This window comes from Lontra canadensis, unplaced genomic scaffold (assembly GCF_010015895.1).
Source record: "Lontra canadensis isolate GAN:19392208 unplaced genomic scaffold, GSC_riverotter_1.0 scaffold46, whole genome shotgun sequence".
In the NCBI taxonomy this organism is placed as follows: domain Eukaryota; kingdom Metazoa; phylum Chordata; class Mammalia; order Carnivora; family Mustelidae; genus Lontra; species Lontra canadensis.
The window spans coordinates 472853-489380 of NW_022631040.1; the positions used below are offsets into that span (position 1 = coordinate 472853).

Here is a 16528-nt window from a genome sequence, read left to right on the forward strand (position 1 = left end):
ATGGATATGGTTCCTTTGTTCTTGTTTAAATGGCAGGGTTTAATTTTCTGATGCTAGCTGTTGGTAGAATGGTAATGAACAAAGTTAGCCTAGTAAATTTATTTAAAAGGTATTATAACTTAAAAAAAAACTTTACTTTGCAAAATAACTAGATGAATATTCAAATTTTTCATTTTTTAACACTTGTGGATTAAATTCAAGACAATCATTTCATACAATCTATAAAATAATTATTATATGTCATGGTGAAATGTGCTTGTATCTGTTGAAAGTTTTTCTTTTCACTCAGAACTAAGAATAAGTTTAAGAAATTGAAAACATTGTTAACTTAATACTCTGTTGAGCAATGTTCTAGCAATATATCAAATTAAACCTTACACGCTAACACATCAAGTAGTCTGATACTGGTATTTAATACTAAATTATTAATTCATTAATATTTAGATTTACTGAAATATTAGAAATTTATTCTAGTAGCAAAGACCTTAATCCTAAAAACTTTTGGAATATCTCCTTGCAAATTTTAGAGTTCAAGTTTTTTTTTAATATTCTCTATTTTAGCTCATAGATTTTTGTTATTAAAAATTAATTAAAATCTATTTTATCATGTCTAATAGTACATAAAACTTAAGCATGTCAGGATAGTCTAATGAATACTTATTCTCCATATTTCTTCGTGGACAGCTTACCTGTACTTGTGTATTTAAGATACTGACAGGATAGATTTTTACTTCCTTTTTTAGGGGGGTTTAATGATGTGTTATGAGAAGTAAACTTTTAGAAATGGTAAGATGTTCTCACTGAGCTATTCTGTACATTTCATGCACATAATAAATATGTATGTTGTTTGTTTTGCAGTCATTTGTAAAGGATTATATGATTTCTATCACCAGACTTCTGTTGGGATTGGACACTACTCCAGGATCAGGGTTTCTTTGTTCTGTAAGTTAATATTCTCTGGAATAGAATTGTTCTAATAGATGTTTCTGAAATCCATCTATAATGCATTTTGGGTAATATGTGCTCAGAGAATATCCTCAAGTTTTTTTAGTTCCTTAAAAATTTTTCAGGGAAAACATTTTAAATTATTCATGAAAACAGCAATTCTATACAAAATTCAGAACACGTGTTTTTTTCCAACTGGCATTTGAGACTGATGGTTTCTGACATAGGATGCCTTGCTGCTGAGGAAAACAGTGACCATTAAGTTTACCCCCCCCCTTTATTTTTTTTTAAATGAATATAGTTTATTCAAGTATTTATTCAGGGAAGCAACTTGCCAACAATACAGATTTGGGAACAGCGAAGAGGAACTAGTACTTATGCCTCTGTCTGGGAGCCCTGGGCTCACTTTGTTATACCCTTTTCTCCAGATGAGCATTATTAGGACTTCAGATGGACAATTTCTTTTTGCGATGGAGTGTCTTTTTCATTTGAAGATCTATAGCATCAGCAGACCCTGCCCGCTAATTCCAGTAGCATCTGTAGTCATTGCAACGTTCAAAAAAGTCTACACCTCTTTCCCAATGTCTCTCAATTACCAGTGACTACTGTCTACTGATGTTGAACTAATACGATGCCGTGCTGCCACAAATTGAGTAGTTGGTCTTCTCAAGTTTGTGGAACCCCAGGGCTAACCTAATGTGGAGTGCCATAAATAAGTTCAGTCCATGCATAAGCACTTATGAAATGTCATTTTGAGATTTTGAAATATTTGTACCTTTAGCCTCTAAAAAGTGAAAAATAACCTGAGGTTGTTTTTTTTTTTTTTTTTAATGATGTGTATCTAATAGATGAAAATCACTGAGGAAGACCTGTGGATCAGAACTTATGCCAGACTTTACCAGAAGCTGTGCTCTTCTACTGGAGATGTTCCTATTGGGATCTACAGGACTGAGTCTCAGAAACTTACTACATCTGAGGTTTGGAAATACCAAAATATTCCAGTTTTAATGATGAATCTGATTGAAGATAGCCATTCCTAATCGTAGAAATGGATTTCTAAAAAAAGTCAGAGAATGAAAAAGAGCGCTCTCTGAACACACAGTGTCAGTTCTCAGAGGCAAAAAATTTAACTATTTGTTGAAGTAAGCAAGGTCAGAATTCCCCAAAATGTTGTTGGCTAAGGGACTGTTCTAGAGTTTGTGGACTTTGGACTCTGAATGCCTTTTGTAGGTCTAGAATTTTGCATGTCTAGATTGTCAGGAAGCAACCTTCTGACTCATAAGAGCAGTTTTCAGGGCAAGCCATACAGCTTTCTCATATACTCCTCATCTCACATATACACATTTGGAAGGAAGTGAAACAAAGTTAGTAAGCACTGAAATTCACAGTTCTCAAACTCTAGACTAAAGACTACTCTGAAGCCAAGATAAAACTCCAGGAGTAGTACCAGACCTTCCCAGAGGAAAGCTCAGTATTTGTAAAAGCAAACTAGGATCTATTAATATGAAACAAAATTTCCAATGACTTCCTACAACTAAAAACACATCCACACTGATCTGGCCACATTATGTGGTTCTATATAGTTTTTATATCCTTGGTAAAACATCACTTTTTAAATGAGATTCTTTCATGAAATAAAAATTTTGGATAAATACACTATCCTACCAATATTTATAAAATTATTTAATATAATTATGGTTTATATTCTTAAAATATTTTTCTTCTCAAATATCTCAAGGTTATTCAAAATTTTGGTTAGCCATATCTGTTTTTGGTCTTATGCAAAATTCACTCAACTAAGAGACTCAGATCTGTTATTTGCAGTTTAGTAATCCATGCAGCCATGAAACTGGTTTGTGTTAAAATCACTGAATCCATATATAGAAAAAAAAAAGAGCTTTATGGAGAGCATATGAGCAAAGGAATGGATTTTTGTTTGCTTCCAAAAATTTATGATTTGTCATTTAAATAAGTAATATTGAGGACTACAGGAAATTGTTCAATTCTTCTGGGTGTTTTTTAACAGTTTCACTGTAGATCAGGTGTACTAAAAGGAACTTTATTGCCATCTCTGTTACTTCATAGGATAGTCTGGCCAGATATGCCTAAAATTTAAAAATGCTGTATCTAAAAAACTATTTTTTGATTAAAGGTTAAGAGAAGACTAGTGCTTCCACACCTAAGCAATTAACCACTTATTTGAGCTTGTTAAGTACAAAGAAAGTTTCCATTCACCAGAATATTATTATTCTCTTATTTTATGTATAGGTTTTGCAAATTCGAATGTAGTAAATTCTGTCCTTGGTCAAGTTCATATTGATGTCATCATATTATATTATTAAGGGGCTTTGTTGTATACTATTTACATTATAGTAGGGAAAGGATAATTGAGTATTTGTATTGTCATCACGGAGCATTTAACATTACATTTTGGTCAGTTCTTCCCATCACAAAAAATATCCTTCAATAAAATGCTTATAAGTCCCTAGAACTCTAGCTTGTATGAAAAACACACATCCTTAGGAATATAAAAGGAAACTGAGTTAAATAAAGATGATACCTCCTGTTTCCTATATTGATTACAGTTCTTTTTTTAACACATATATTTTTACTTAAATTTTGTATTCTACCTATTGTGTAAAAATTGAGGCAACCCAAATAATTAAAGATAAAAATAAAACCATCAAGATTTTTTACAACACAATATATTAATAGAGGCAGAGAAATTAATGTTATCTTACATCTAAAATGAACCGAGTGCTACAGTTGAGCCAGAATTCTACTTTTACTTTCCTGGTAAGTAAGGCAAAAATAGAACTGTTGAATTATATAGTAATTATAGTCTGATACATGAAAGGATAAAAGTTAATCTTGAGAAAGATTTGTTATTAAAAGAACACATATATTATAGGCTTTCTTATTTAAAAGGTTTTAGATAATGTGAAGAACAGTATCTATCTTCAATCATAGTTTTACAAGATACAAAAGTGCCATTAAAGTGAGTATCATTTAAGTTGATCTTTTATTTTTTTAAAAAAGGACATCACTTAAATAAAAACTCAAAGACATTGGATTTTGTATGAAGAGGAAAACTTTTTTTTCCTGATCATATAAAAACAAAGAATAAGACCTTAATGTCTCTCATGAGATGAAAGATTGGCTCATATATTCCATCATCTTTCTCAAATATTGGATGGTTCAAGAAAAGTCAAGCGGTAGAATTCAGATGATTTATCTTTGCCCCCAGTGTTAATTTTCTCTTACTTTAATTAAAGAAAGACAACAAATTTCAGGAGGTAGAAACTCCATCTAATAATTAGAATCGAAGTGGCTAACATATTCTTGCGTAAATAGCTGTCAGATTCCCATTCCCCCTGATAGTTCATACAGCTGTGGTACTGTCCCTCACTCCACACAGGCAAAGATTGAAGGTTTGTTTCTATGGAGAGAGTACATAGATACTCTGTGGATTGAGGGGACAGTTGAGGGCAATCACACCACCCTAAATTCAGAGCACTAAGTGAAAGTTATATTCTGTATACTGTACCCTTCAGCAGCAGATTAGAGATCTTCCCTAGGGAATCTGATTAAACTAAGTGAAATACCTAAAGATGTAGACATGGGACATTCAGTAATCCAGTGATCACCATGAAACCCAATAAAAAGAATCTCACCCAGAGCTTTCAATAAATTTTATTAGTCCCCTACTCTTCAGTAGGAGAAGACAACTAAAAATTCCCTATGTTGGGAAATGAACCACCAAGGCAGAAAGTAAACAGAAAGGAAAAATCACGTAAAAAGCACAGATCATTGAGGAAGAAGACAATTTCGAACATGAAATAAAATATTTACCCAAAAGAAATAAAAATATATCCACCCAAAGATTTGCATACAAATGTTCTTAGTAGCATTGTTCATAATAGCCAAAATTTGGAAAAAATCTAAATGTCCATCAGCTAGTAAACAGATAAGCCAAATGTGGTATATCCATACAATGGAATACTGTTTATCCATAGAAAGAAACTACTTATATGTGCTGTTACTGGGATGAACCTCCAAAAATATTAAGTTTAATGAAAGAAGGCAGACACAAAAGACCACATATGGTATTATTTCATGTTTATGAAATGTCATAAAAAGTAAATGTATGCAGAGAGGAAGCAGATTAGTGATTCCTTAAGTGAGGGGGAGGTGGAGGAAATGGGGAACCAGCTAATGAACATGATGGGGTTTGCTGGGGTATTAGAAATATTCTAAAACTGATTTATGGTGATGATTATACAACTTGGTAAGTTTACTAAATATCTCTGGATTTTATATTTGAAAATTATATGTCATATATATTAGTAAAGTTATATACTGAAAAACTATAATTAAAATTATTAGAAAAAATAAGATATCGCAAGGATGAAAGATGAACAGGAAACTGAATTTTTATCTTTTTAATTTTTTTTTAGAGAGAGGGAGGAGGTGAGGGGGCAGAGGGAAAGGAGAGAGAATCCCAAGCAGGCTCTGTGCCCAATGAAGAGTCCCATGTGGGGCTTGATCTCACCACCCTGAGATCATGACGTGAGCCAATATCAAATTGGTTGCTCCACCAGCTGAGACACCCAGGTGCCCCAGGAAACTAAATTGTTGAAAGAACATTTAGGAAAAAGAAAACCTTGGGAATTGAAAATATGATAGCAGAGGTAAAAAGAAGTTCATATCATAAATTTGAGGAAATCACCAAGAAGCTAGAGCAGAAATTCAAACATGGAAACAGTAAAGAAAAGATAAGATTAGAGGACTAGTCCAGGAGGTCTAAGGTCTGAATGATAACACTTCCATGGAGAAGGAATGCATCAAAATATCAGTGTAATAATTTAAGAATAATCCCAGAATAGTAGTGTGTTAATTTCCAAAGGGGAAGGGTCACCAAATGCCCACTATAATGAATTAAAACAGACTCACATCAAGACACAGCATCATAGTATTTCAGAATACTGAAGGAAAGGAGAAGATGCAGGAGGAAGAGGGCAGGGATAGATCACATGCAAAATATATTTGGGATTTTTCAACAGCAACACTGTAAGACAAAAAACAATGGAGCAATGCCCTCAAGATCTTGAGGAAATATTTCCAAACTATAATTCTACATTCAGCCAAACCTATCAAACTTGTGTAAGAGTAAGATAAATCATATTTCAGCATTGCCTCCAAAAACGCTCTACCATGCCTGCTTTCTGAGGAAACTACTCCTACCAAAAAGAATGAATACACTGAAAAAGGAATCATGGTATGGAGGAAACCAGACACTTTATGGAATCCAGGCAACAAATATGAAGCCAAGGAAATCCCTACGATGGCAATGAAAAGACCCTCAGACATCAGGGTAACCTGGAATGGGTTAGAAGGTTTCAGAGAGATTTGTTGAGGAAGATGAAATCTATAGAGTAGCTTGCATATCTCAATGTCTTAAGGAAAGATTAGACAGTTGCCAGAGATCTCCGGGTGAATTAAGTACAGGTATAATTAAGCAATTATAAAAATAACACAGTTATTAACTTCAGGAATATATTATCACCACCAACAACAAAGACATTTATGTAAGAAGTGAAGAGTAGCCATGTTTCCTGTATAGATCATCTGTAAATTGTACTTAGTCATGATATGTCCTCAATTTTGATCTAACCAGAATTACACTTGAACAATTTTGAAATGATGAGAGATGGCAAAGGTACTGGAACAGGTGGAAAAGATTAATTTCTTTTCTTCCAGAGTGTGAAATGAAGAGATGAAGGCAGAAACTGAAAAAAATAAAATTAAATTAAGCCTATTACAGAGAAACCAAGATAAAGACTTATATAACCAGCTGAAAGAGATAAAAGTAGATGTGTCCTAGGGAAATAAAAATGATTATGTTAGATGCCTCTATTTTTCAAAACAAATCGTAACATTTTCTGACATCACAATGTATTTGTAGCTAATAAAAACAACTAATAGATTTATAGTCATATGGTAGTTGCATTAGACATTGATCATTTTTTTCAGATTACATTTCAAGTATTAAAATCTGTCCTATTCTGTGGATAATTTTTTTATTAACTGCCTACATTTCATATCAGAACATGGTAGGAATAAACACAGGTAAAAACTAGGCCTTGTTCCTTTATTTTATGGAGTTAAAAAAAATACAATTTAAAGACCGATGCAGGATTTCATGCCACATCATTTTCTAGTCTGTCTTCAGCGTCTTCTCACGGTCTACGTATAGAAAAAACGTTATTTAGCTTTGTCTGTGGGAGTAGGGAAACACTAAATGCTTAGGGCAGACACCTTTGAGAGGACAGATGATGATAAAGAATATTTATAATTGAAATTATAAAAAGTACCAAAGACCTGGAAATATAATCTCAGTTTTTCAGTGGCCTGAATATTGGTGGAAGGAGAATTCATACAAACATAAAGAATAAAGTGGAGTTGCATACAGTGACTCAAAATCGGTCCATGGAGGGGCCCTGGGTGGCTCAGTGGTTAAGCAGCTGTCTTTGGCTTGGGTCATGATCCCAGGGTCCAGGGATTGAGCCCTACGTCAGGCTTCTTGTTCAGCGGGAAGCCTGCTTCTCCCTCTCCCACTCCCTCTGCTTGTATTCCCTCTCTTGCTGTGTCTCTGTCAAATAAATAAATTAAAAAAAAAAAATCGGTCCATGGATATAGCTGGATAGTAGGGTACAGCTGGGTCCTGTCCCTTTTTACCTGGTTGTATATCACCTTCCCAGAGCTTCTACCACCATCTATATATGTCAGTTTAAGAAAATCTTTGTAAACATTAGAATAAAAAATAAAAAATAAAAAAATAAACATCAGAATCTCCTGGTTCAAAGTGATGGAGGTGTGAGGACTCATGCTGCTCTTGATAACGAAGAGGAACTATACTTCTGTCCATAGTCCTTTATCCACAATTCTGAAATCCAAAAAGCTCACTAATTTATTTCACCTCATTTTATATTTGAAACTTTAATATTACTCCACTTAAAGTGAATATTCTTACTTTTTGTCACAGATATATTATTATTTTTAATTATGAAATGCTGCTACCCAAGACCCACTAGGGACGTTGACTACCATACAGTATATGGTATAATACTGTCTTTCCAAAATCTGATAAATTCTAAATTAATAAGTATATTTGTTCCTATGGTTTTTTGGCAAGAAAATGTGGAACTGTATTTACCTCCAGTTTTCCAGTGTATTGAAAGTTACATTTTCTTGAAGTGTTCCATAACTGCTGAAAATTTTACTAGAAATTAGAGATCATTTAAAAGCATATTAAAGTACCAACATCTTTTCAATGTACACAGTAAATTTGTGGAATATGTTACTGTGATTGTTGGTTACTTTCATAATAGTAAATCCTAAAACTTTAAAGCATGTGATATAATGAAATAATCATTGTCCCATCTACCAATCATTAACTCTTTACTATTAAACTGGAACATAGTCTTTTTAAATGTATTACTGAAGTAAGTTTATCTTTTTACAAAATCACGTTAATAAAATTATTTTAATAAGGATTAAGATAGGATAGTTTTGAAATTCTAGCTGCCCATTCTCTGCCATTATTCACTCAAGCAATGTTATTATTCTCTTGGGCCATGTGTTAAGAATCCCGAGATAAACAGTTTTAAGGAACCTATAATCAAATGTTTATTATGTGTTTTTTATATAAACAGAGAGCTAGATAATTTGTTAGATTTGAGTTATGTTACACCAAAGAATATAACTGAAAATTTTATTTCTACCTATTGAAAAATGAATAGGATATTAGTCCTTAGAATTAAAGACTAAGATAACGTGATTTGTATTGCCTCTCAATATTTAAGGATTATATGGTGACTGGGAAGGTCAAATTTTAGACTTTACAGCTCAGAATATATCTATGAACAAATTTATGTCTTATGACAATATCTAAATTTAAAAGTATTAAATTTTTGTGAGTATTAAATTTTATATGCAATCCAAATTTTAGCACAATACAAATATTAATGCCAATAATGGTTATTGAATGCCAATAATTATGTCAAATATTCTCTCATGAACTTTATAAGCTCCTATCAATTGTTTTATTTTCCCTACCAGTACTATTTTTTCTTTCTATCAAAGCCTTTAGAGACAATTTTACTAAACAGACAAAAAATAATCTGACAGGAACTTTCTGCTAGACTTTTAAAATAACAACTTATTCCTTATCTAATTTTATTCAGAAGCCCTGTAATAAATAATGAAACACCTAATTGTATTATAAGTGTTAAATGGGGACTTGTCGTATTTTGTCCTTGTTGCTGACTGTTTCTTGTATGTATCTAGTCATTGTTTAAACTGTATTTTGTGTCTTTCTTTTTTCCTCCCTTTGTGTCAGTCTCGAGAAATAGCATCACAAGTAAGTATTTTGTCTCCCTTGCCTCAAATAGTTTAATATGTAAATTCAACGCTTTTAAAGGGAAAGAGTATTAACAATTAAATTCAGTACTTCAGATGTTAAAATAAAACAAATTAATTAAGCTGAAGTGTTATAAATACTCTATTTTCAAGTTAGCATGTCTATATGTTCCCAATAATATTGCAAGTTCATTTTACCTGTTTGTCTTCACATTATGTTTGTATATTAGTCCAATCATATGTTTGGTTGTTACTTGCTGCTAGTCACTTACTGGCTGTGTATTTTCTGTCTGTCCTTGAGTGGGGTATCCACCTTCAATGCAATCAACTGAAACTAAAAAAGGGCTGGCAGTCAGGTGATATGAAACATATCTTTTCCTACGCTTCCTATATAAGCTGGTCCTCCTAGAAAGGGGTCTAGGAACAATAGGATTTGTGCTTCCTCTAGCACACTTTTTAGCATTGAATTTATTCTTCAATAATTGTAATTTATTGTCATGAAGAAGCTGTCAGTTTAGTGTTTAATAACATTGACCTGGGTTAATAATTGATTTGTTACAATAAAAATAAAATTCTTAACAATATATTGTGTGTGTATACACACATTATATTTCTGAAACCATGATATTATCTTTATGAAATTTGTATTTTTTTGATGTATTTATTTTTTATTTTATTTTTTTAAATTTTATTTTTATAAACATATAATATATTTTTATTCCCAGGGGTACAGGTCTGTGAATCGCCAGGTTTACACACTTCACAGCACTCACCATAGCACATACCCTCCCCAATGTCCATAACACCACCCCCCCCAACACCCCTCCCCCCATCAACCCTCAGTTTGTTTTGTGAGATTAAGAGTCACTTATGGTTTGTCTCCCTCCCAATCCCATCATGAAATTTGTATTTTTAATCTTATTTTCCATTTTCTTCATATAAACCATGATAAATAATTGTCATTATGTTCTTAGCACTTAACACAGACTCCCGGGCATAAATATAATTGATGAAATTATTACAAATATAAACGTTTTAAAAATTGCATTTTGAATGTCAAAGCAATCATAGAATTTAGCCCATTAAGTGGAAAGCTTATGTGCCAAAGTTGCCATCTAAAAGTACACTTCGATTTAAGAAAAATAAAATTTAAAGAAAAAAGAAAAAGAAAAAAATAAAAGTACAGGTCTGTTTTTGAGCTTGTTGGATTTTGGAGAAAAATTCTATATCCATAATACCCACATTTTTGATGTAATGGCTGTTGCCTACATCATAGATTTGAATCCATATAATAAATACAAATTTTGTTCATTAAATTATTTTAAACATCTTAAATTATTTAGTTATTGTTTTATGAGCTATACCTCTATTATATTTTTCAATATATTATTTTGTTTTATTATATCTTGAATCCTTCAGAATTTACTAAATATTCACCAAGGAAGTTTCCCTTTGGGCTGCATGAATAATGCTTTAGAGAAGCACTTTCTGACCTACTTCACATCATGGTCCACACTGGAAATGTAATGCTTGTTTGGCACAAAGCTGCTTGGGTTTCAGCTACCCTGGGTGCCTGCAGGTTGAGGAAATTAAAATTTTAGATCAAAACAGAACATATCCCTGGCACATACTGATTTTGAGAAATTTATTTTAGAGTTTTATTGTTGCTTTTTTAGAACATGTTTTATAATGAGATCAAAATATATTTCTAAATTTTTAATTTATACCAGTATTTGACTTGACCAGCTGCACAAATACAACCTCAAGTGCCTTGAATTGGCATGCGTTTTTTCCATAAAATATTTTAGTAATGTGTCACAAGCAAAGTTACTTCACCTTGTCTTTCCCAAAGGGATTCTCAGGTATAAGTCCGGACCTGGTCCACAGTGGTAGAAACACTTGCTGGGGTTCACTCTATGCTCCAGAAAGAACAGAATTTTCATTTGATTAAAAAATTTATAGCTTTACGTTGGGAAGTGGAGTGAAACTTTTAGATGTAAGTTTGGCTATGTTGCAGTTCTATGTGTTGATTCAAATGTTCTTTGCTTTTATTCAGCTGTTACACGTCCCTGTCACCTCTTGTCTCTAACTTACCATCTCAGATGCAGGAAGGCAAAATGTGGCTCACTTCTGAATCATGGCAGCCAATTGCAAGTTGACTCTTGGAACTTTTTCCCACTAATTGATTTCTTTCTTATAGTTATTATTTTAGGTCTCCACATCTTTCATTCGGTTCCCTATGTAAATGAAGTGCCTCCCCTCTAATTTACTGAGAAATTTAAGTTTTCCAATATAAGAACCTTTCTTACAATCCTTTTTGTGAAGAAAAGAAAAACCTCTAATTGTAGTTTGGATATGAAGACATTTATCTTTGTAATTCCAATTGTTTCTACAACAATTTCCATCCTTTCCAGTTCTAGTTTTTGGTTTTGTTTTTTTTGTTTCCCTCTCCATCAACTCTCTCCTTTTACCTTTGAATATACACCTTTCCCCAGTTCTCAAGAAAAGATTTCCTTTTTCTCCTACTTTTTCTTTTTTAAAGATTTTTTTTTTTTTTTATTTTTGAGTAATTGCTACACCCTCTGGGTAGCTTGAACTCATGACCCCAAGGTCAAGAGTTGCATGCTTTGCAGTCAGGACCCCCATTATTCTTTTTTTTTTTTTCTTATCTTACTCTTGTTAACTCTGAGAAAAGTTCATATATGCTGTCAATTTTATTCCTTATCAGTATCTTCAACAGTTTTTTTCTCCACTGCTATACTTACCTATTCTTCAGTCAGTAGAAATCTTTAAGCCAAAATCCGTGGCATTTTAAATTAGTTTTTATTTGTTTAAACATCATATAATCTTTAGTAGGGTTCATTACCTCCTACATCTTAAAATTTTCTTTTCCTCAGTTTTCATATTATGAGTTACTTTCTTTACCTATTTTACCTGTTTCTATTGATTTATTTCTTAAACTTTCCCCCTTCTTTCTACTGTTCAGTTTCTGCCTATAACAGCTCATTTCTAGATGGTGCCAATGTGATCTTCATCTGAAGGCTTCTCCCTAACCCATTGTCCCTGGGATTGGCTATGGAGCCCAAGACTCCAAGTAGCTGCAGCAATCTGCCTTTGTCTCCCTTCTAGGACTGGACTTCATCTTTAGTTTCCAGAAAGTACTCCGTTAACCACCTGAAGGTAGGCTAAGCTTCATTGCAATCAGTCTCACCCAGAGCCTTTAGCTTGATCCCTGCACAATGCTCAGCACTCTATTATTTTATTTAATCCTCACCAGAAGCCAATATGGCGGACAATATTATTCTTGTTTTGAAATAAGCAGAGATGTAGACAAGTTAACTTGACCAATACCAAAAACTTTGGAAGCCGCAGACGTGGTTTTTAGAATTTATCGCTATCTGACACCAGAGATTCTTTTAATCACTAGTTCTCACTGTAGCAGCCTCTACTGATTTCTGAACTACATCTCTCTTCCACCATCTGTTTTGAGATCCTCAGATGCTTTGGTTGAGAATCAACATGGGAAATGACACTTGAACACTAACCAGGCATTTACTAAAGTTGTGTTTTGTAGTCTTTCAGTCTTTTTCTACACTTGATCTCAGAACACTTGCTATGTCTTGTGGTTTCAATTATCACCTCTATGTTGATAGATAGCAAGTTTGTGTTTTCTGTCCTTCTAAGTTTTAAAAATGAAGAACATACTCATTTTCTGCCAGATCCTCTCTATTTTATTATCTACTAGAACTATAAATATTTATCGAGAACCACTAGCCATCAAATGCACCCACCTAGATGCTTGGAATGCATCAGTAAACATACAAGAAAGATTTCTCAGAAAGCTAACATCAGAATTTCACGCCTTTTCTTGAATTTAAGTACATCTTGGTGCATTTACTATATCTAAATTCTCTTCCCTTCAATATTTTACATAGAACAGACAGATTAATGACCATATTCCTTACTTTGTTCACATGATGCATGATGCATATAGTTGGTGTTTGATGCCTACTATATCAAGTCAAATTTCTTGTTGCTAGATTTTAAACTACTCTATATACTGGCCATTCTTTATTGATGCTCCTTCTGTCCCTGTTCCTGGTACAAATCATTTATTCAATTATTCTGCCTGACCACATGAGCAATGGACTTGGTACCAGATGATCTAGGTTTAAATGTTGGCTCTTCCTTTTACTACCTGTGTGTAAAATGGTCTATTCTCAACACATAGCAAAGTGAAGACAAAATAGGGAACATATAATTACCACTTCACAAATCCTTTTTTTTTTTTTAAGATTTTATTTATTAGTTGCCAGAGAGAGACAGTGAGAGAGGGAACACAAGCAAGGGGAGTTGAGCTCCGCTGAGCAGGGAACATGATGCAGGGCTCAGTCCCAAAACCCTGGGATCATGACCTGAGCCGAAGGTAGACGCTTAATGGCTGAGCCACCCAGGAACCCCTATCACTTCACAGATTATAAAAAGGAGCAAATATGTGTTAATTGTTCACAGACAGCTAATGGCAAACAATTCTGGGGCAAACTACAGGGAGTAACACAGATCCTATTTCATTAATTTTCTGTGCTATACAATTTTGATTGGATGGTATTCCCTTAGAAAACATTTGTTTCAATACACTTATATTTGTAAATAATATAATAGTATGATTCTTGTAATTTGAATAAATACCTTGTGACATTGGTCAAACATAGGTATATCCACTAACCTCAAATACACTCTATTTTACACACACACACACACACACACACACTCCATAAGTCTGAGCTCATTTGTCATTTTCTTTCACTTTCTTACAGAAATTTTACTCTTGAATCTTTTTTCTTACCTTATTTTACAATTCTTTTAAAATATTTTCTGGGGCACCTGGGTGGCTCAGTGGATTAAGCCTCTGCCTCAGCTCAGGTCATGATCCCAGGGTCCTGGGATCGAGTCCCTCATCAGGCTTTCTGCTCAGCGGAGATCCTGCTTCCCCCTCTGTCTCTGCCTGCCTCTCTACCTACTTGTGATCTCTTTCCCTGTCAAATAAATAAATACAATCTTTAAATAAAATAAAATAAATAAAATTTTCTGGCTCTGATCCTTATCTTGTGCATTTCCATCCCCAGGAAAACATTTCTTACTTGCATTTTTTACTTACTCTAACTTAATTAGAATCTCAATGGCATACTTATTAGCAAGAAGCTGTTTAAATGCATCCAATCTGTTTGATTTAATTTAACTGCATAGTCATGGCTTTCTGTCCACTTAACATCTTAAGCTGCGTGGAAATCATTCCTTCACTTTGCATTGCCGTGGGAAGTGAATTAAGCCTTCATTCACAGCTCCTTGAATGGCTGCTAAAGTCTACAAAATAATCAGAACCAAATGGAAAATTATAAAGTTGATTTGGGTCATCTAGGTCTTTTTAAAGGAGTGGTGATATGCAAGCAACAGTATACTTAGATCAATAATATTGTTTTGTATAGGTTCTTAAAGATGAAATTGCATATTTATACTTCCAAGTCTTACATTGTGTTTGTTCTTTAATTAAGACATTACATATAGCATAGAAATTTTCTTTCCACAAGCTCATTTATCCATAACTGCATATGCTTTAGGGAAGTAGTTCTCAACAGAAAAGAGGTGTGTGTGTGTGTGTGTGTGTGTGTGTGTGTGTGTGAGATATGTGTGTGTTTAAAATGGAGCATGGTGAAATTGTGCTCTATGCCTATTAGAATCACAGTAATAGTTTTCCATAAACTCGTATGCTTAGGTCATTTTTTTCTGGACTGTAAAATACTGGAGATGATAGAATGATACTGTCCCTGACTTACCCTACAGTGTGTAGGATCTGCCTCATACATGTATACCCATGGTTGAAAACATTGCCTTAGGCTGTGTATTCCTATAATTCTGGAAAATGATGGAAAAACTGGGGGACAAACCATGAGAGACTGTGGACTCTGAGAAACAAACTGAGGGTTTTGGAGGGGAGGGGAGTGGTGGGTTGGGTGAGCCTAGTGGTGGGTATTATGAAGGGCACCTATTGCATGGAGCGGTTGGTGAGGTGAATAAACAATGAATCTTGGAACACCAAAAAAAAAAAATAAAATAAAATTTAAAACAAAACAAAACAAAAAACCACTGAACTGTGAAGAGGAACAAAACTGGCAATGAAAGTATGATTTTAATAACATAAACCTTTGGAATACCTTTCTGGGCCTGTTAACCCTCTGTGGTTATTCAGTGCTCCTGTATTGATTATTTGCTTGTTGTAAGTCTGTTTTACAGTTTAAAGCTATTCAGGTATATAAACTATTCTTTATACACACATATATAAGTATGTATATATAAGAAAACCTAAACATAGACAACCCAAAAGGGTGTTTTATGTAAAAGCAAATATGTTCTTATATGTCGTTATTCCTAGACATAAAATGAATGAATTGGTTAAGGAAAACCACTTTTTAGTTTCCTTATAAACCACAAATTAATGATGATGAAATCAGTCTAAATTTGGGCCAGACTTTTATTCTGATCTATTAGACACACATCAGTGTATGGATTACAACAGATAAAATTAACTATTTTAGTAAATTTTAGTAAAATTTTAGTAAATTTTAGTAAAAAAGTATCTTGACACTTACAAAAAAAGTAATTACAAAATGTACAATAATAATTCTGATGCTGATATTATCACTCCACCTTAAAAAAAGACTTAAGCATTATTTTGAGGAGAAGAAAAAAATGTTTTATCTTCAGAGAACATAAAAAACATTTCACTACTACACAATGAAAGAAAGTGGACATTGACTTCACAAGAAAAACAATGAAAAAAATGGTGTTAGTGACATTGGTTAGTAGCATTGTCAAAGAAACATGACATAATTAAGGCAATTTCATTAAATACTTGAAATACATTTCTGTATATTACAACTCAAAAGAGTTATGTATGCTTTAGAGAAATATTAACCCTTAAATATTGCAAATTACTATTTAGAAAATTCATTTCTCAGGATTACCAGTAATCTCTATAACATACATATGATTGAAAGATGTATAACCTGAATTAAAAAATCTCCCATCACAGGGCTGCCTGGGTGGCTTAGTTGGTTGTGTCTGACTCTTGATTTTGGCTCCAATAATCTAAGGGTCATAAGCT

At 33.3% G+C, this 16528-nt stretch overlaps 1 protein-coding gene across 5 annotated transcripts in view; it reads left to right on the plus strand.

Annotated features, from left to right (window-relative positions):
* The window catches only part of KCNT2 (potassium sodium-activated channel subfamily T member 2), a 344381-nt gene that overhangs the window by 293378 nt on the left and 34475 nt on the right, over positions 1 to 16528 (plus strand). For 2 of the 5 annotated variants that reach the window (XM_032872884.1, XM_032872887.1), the window contains 4 exons: positions 859 to 942; positions 1794 to 1922; positions 9347 to 9367; positions 12496 to 12546. In XM_032872884.1, coding sequence (XP_032728775.1) covers positions 859 to 942; positions 1794 to 1922; positions 9347 to 9367; positions 12496 to 12546 — 285 coding nt within the window. The remainder of the gene's footprint in view (positions 1 to 858; positions 943 to 1793; positions 1923 to 9346; positions 9368 to 12495; positions 12547 to 16528) is intronic. The other 3 variants (XM_032872886.1, XM_032872888.1, XM_032872885.1) reach the window with 2 other exon arrangements.